The following is a 4,045-nucleotide window of genomic DNA, read 5'->3' as shown; positions in this document are numbered from 1 at the left end:
TGAACAAGGATACAGTGCTTATTAAAACCAAAACCTGAAGGCTCCTTATATTTAGTGGCCCAGATTTTACATGCAGAAATTCGAGAGGTTGTCCTGATTTTGAGCTTAAGGAGCCATGGCCAGGACATATGGCGTAAACCCTGGCATTTCAGCGTACTGCTGCTCTCTGCCCCAGCCCAAGGAACTAAAAACAAACAAACAAACAAAGAGAAATGCCACAATTAAATAGGTTCTTTTTTCCAGTTACCAGCAGACACTCATGGGACAACATAAGCACCATGCTGTCCACTGTTAAAGTCTAGGAAAGAACTCTGAGGGTTTGTGTCAGGGCTGCAGGTGCCTGCTGCACACTGTGCATCTGTAGCACAGAAGTAAACAGCAGTGTCTGCAGCCTGGGCAGCAGTGATGGACAGGGAACTGCTCTGGGTAGAGATGTTAAAGGTCGCTCTTAGCCTTCCACTGTGTTTCTCTTTCTCATTTGAACGCAGTAGCATTAGCATGACAGGGCCTCTGCCTGAGTCCTGTCTGTACCACTGTAGGGTGACTGAATATGTTTTGTAGCTGCAGTTCATGGTGACATCTTCACCTTCCTGGATGCTCAAAGCCCGAGGATTTCCTTCTCCCTGTTGGCTGTTCACCTCTACGGAGAAGCACAGGTCAGAAAACAAGAGCCAGTAATTATGTTTTCAAATTGCGTTTCCGATGAACACTTCTCATTCACATGACCTCTGAACTTAGGTCTCCCCATTCCCATCACTATCAGCCCCAACTTACTGGCCAGTTGAAGCCATAGTGTCATCAAAGACACTTCCAGAAATTTGTTCATTCTTTCCTTATTGATGTCACAGGAAACACTGCTGTACACTGAAGTGGAGTCTGGTGAGTAAGACAGAAGAATCAGTTCTGATTGCTGAGTTTATATTTCATCTTTGGTCCTTAGAGTCTCAGGTTTTTGCTTAGCCAGTCAGAGACAGGCTTGGTTCACCACAAACCCCCAACCCAACCCCCACCCTTCTGACAGAGAGACACTGCCATCTAATGGTGGCCACAGCATACTGCTACTAGAACGTGTTCTGGGATGGGATGGAGAGTGTGCAGATTGCAGTAATTGCCTGCTTTATTTGCTCTGTCTTTTTTCCTGCACACAGTGAGAAGACACACAGATTAACTCCAGTAAGAGTTCAGTGGAGAAGAATGGTGAAGCCCAGAATCTACAGAATACTTCTGAAAAGTCTTGCTAGAGTTCCTAAGTAACTACAACTTTTGAAAATGTACTAGTGAGGGAAGAGAGATGGCTCACTGGGTAAAGAGTTCGCCATGTAAGTTTGATGGCCTGAGTTTACTTCCCAGAACCCACAGTGGAGAACACAGCTATAGGAAGTCGTCCTCTTGGATGAGTGTATATACACACCAATGATAAGTAAGATACGCAAATTAAAATGTATCTGTGAGCTTCATAGATTTAAAAAAAAAATGTTTTTCCCAATGCTTAAAAGAAATTGTGTGTATATAAAGGGTTTCACTGGTGTGCAAAAGAAATAAACCCCTATTAGATTAAGTAGAAATGAGTAAATTAAGTTAAAAATAGGTTAAACTCAAAATCCACAATAGGGTCTGAGAATCAGGTTCAATAGCTGAATAGTCAGGAACAGCACAGACCATTCCTCAGAGGATCTGCTGGCTCCTGTGTGAACTGCACACTCTACGTGGTTTGTGTGAAGCCATTCACAAAAGGTTTTATATGCAGCTGCCATTCACAGTCCTGTCGTCTTCCTCCTGGTGAAATTAAAGCCAACCTATTGTAGGATATTTGATCACACTGTGAACTCTGAGATTGTTAGTGAAGTTAGCTTTGAATGAGGGGAGAGAGTCAATGAGTAGCTGACTGGAATTAGCCATAGATATTTAGGAGGACCCAGGGAATACCATAGAGAGACACAGGAAAAAATAGGGAGGGGCTTAGAAAGATTCATAGATCATTTTGATCTGGGAAGCATGGACAGAGATAGGGTCAGCTGGCCGTTCATTTACTGATTTCTTGTTCTACCAGGTTTTTATACCATTATTTGACTCCCGAGTTTCTATTGGTAATAGAACAATTTAGATAGAGTTTACCTGACATCTAACACAGGAATAAATCCAGCATAAATTATTTATGGTACCTTTTATAATGCTGACATTTGCTCATTATGGGCAGAAAATGAACATTGGCAAAGAGTTTGTAGATATGTGGGGGGAGAAATTAGCAACAAATGAAACAAATATCTCAAATGAAAGAAACTTCAGTTTATAAAAAGAGTTAATTGAACTCTATTACAGTGTGTGAGAAATACCAATTTCTGGAGCTCCTACATTCTATACTGATACAAATAAACCAGGAAAGGCAGGTTAAAAGTCAGGGAACGTAATTAAAGTGGCCCAAATCCCTTGTTATTCCAGTGAATAATCAGAAATATATGCTATTCTCAAGGTATTATTAGATTTTCTCAAGTCACTCTCAATACAGTGACTGACTCTTAATATGCAGAAAGAGTTGTTTTACATATTAAAACTGCTAAACTTATTTCAGATAGTTCAGAATTAGCTTTGTTATTTACCCAACTACACCAAGTAATCAGAAATAGAAATCATCCCTTACCTATAACACATATTAAATCCCATACAGGTCTACCAGGCCCTCTAGCAAAAGGTAATGATGAAACTGATCAGTTATTAATAGGAAATGTGCTCGAAGCCTCATAACTTCATAAGAAATACCATGTTAACAACAAAGGTTTGAAGAAAGTTTTTTTCTATTACCTGGCAACAAGCCAAAGAAAGTATAGGGAAATGTTCTACTTATTCTTTGTATACTCAAACCATCATTGCTTGCAAGAAGTAACCCAAAAGGTACTCAAAGATATGAAATTTAGCAAATGGATGTTTTCGTTTTTCAGAGTTTGGAAAAATAAATATATGTACCATACCTAAGATGCATATTCAGGATTTCCATGGGCAACTGTTTGAGTTCTGAAAAGGCTGATTCTGTAGTCACACATTTGTTACAAGCTATGGCCATCATGGAGATAACTATACAAATAAAATTTTTAAAATATTTTAAAATGACAATATTTTATCATATTTCTCTAGGAAAAAGAAACCTCTTTTGCATATTACAACATAAAGCATATTACAGATATACCACACAATCCTACATGACAAGCAATTATAGAAAGAGCTAATGGCAATTTAAAAGATATGCTTAATAAACATTAAGGGGTAATAGAGGCCCCAAAGATAGATTGCACAACACTTTGTTACCTTGAATTTTTAAATGTTATTGAGAAAGGAATGACAGCAATGGAAAGACATTGGATAGTAGAAAAAACTTCTGATTTAAATCAGTCTGTACACTTTAAAGATGTATTGACCTCAGAATGGGAACCAGGAAATGTGTTATATAGTAATAGGAGAAGAAAAGACACAGATACCATAAAGCTTGATAAATATTAGATTTGAACAAGAGAGACCTCTTGATTAAAAGAGAGCAGGGTTTTGCTTTTTTCTTTCCAGTAAAATAAAATCATCCAACTAAGGAAACTAATGATCACTGAACAAATGAGATATCCGAAGAACCATGAATCATCAAGAGAAAATGTCCCAAGAAAAAGAATAAATTGGCCTAATGGTGTAGCACACCTGCAAAAGGATTGAATTTCATAAACCTTCCCAAGTGCTTATTTTTGCTGCTCTGTACAAACATAACGGACAAATGGTCTTTTTGTGGTCAAACTCAAATAAAAATTCAAGTTGAATTCGAAGTTCGAGTGTGGCTCGTTCCTTCTCTAAATTCAAGCATATTTGTTAAAAAAAAATTCCAAATTATCTCAAGAAAGCTGGAAGCCTGAAGTGTACTACACAAGCTACAGGTAACTCAGTAGTTGTGAGGATGCTCTTCCCAGGTAGTTACATCTGCTTTCCACTTTGTTTCGGCAGCTCAGCTTGTCTAAGAATGTCCCTTAGCACTTGTTACTGCTTATAGCTGCTCATGGAGGGAAAAGAATAG

The 4,045-nt window shown here is 38.4% G+C and overlaps 1 gene segment (V, D, J or C); it reads right to left on the bottom strand.

Moving 5' to 3' along the window:
* Nucleotides 1–257: 257 nt before the first annotated feature.
* LOC126509651 (T cell receptor alpha variable 17-like) lies at nt 258–912 on the bottom strand. The segment is given in 2 exon segments: nt 258–640; nt 775–912. Coding segments are annotated over 2 exon segments (435 nt in total).
* Nucleotides 913–4,045: the final 3,133 nt, after the last annotated feature.

The sequence above is a fragment of the Alexandromys fortis genome, unplaced genomic scaffold, assembly GCF_014885135.2.
Source record: "Alexandromys fortis isolate MF-2015 unplaced genomic scaffold, M_Fortis_MF-2015_v1.1 scaffold_87, whole genome shotgun sequence".
Taxonomy (NCBI): Eukaryota; Metazoa; Chordata; class Mammalia; order Rodentia; family Cricetidae; genus Alexandromys; species Alexandromys fortis.
Note: the sequence above shows the minus strand (reverse complement) of the source record. Positions and strands in the feature narration are given on the sequence as shown.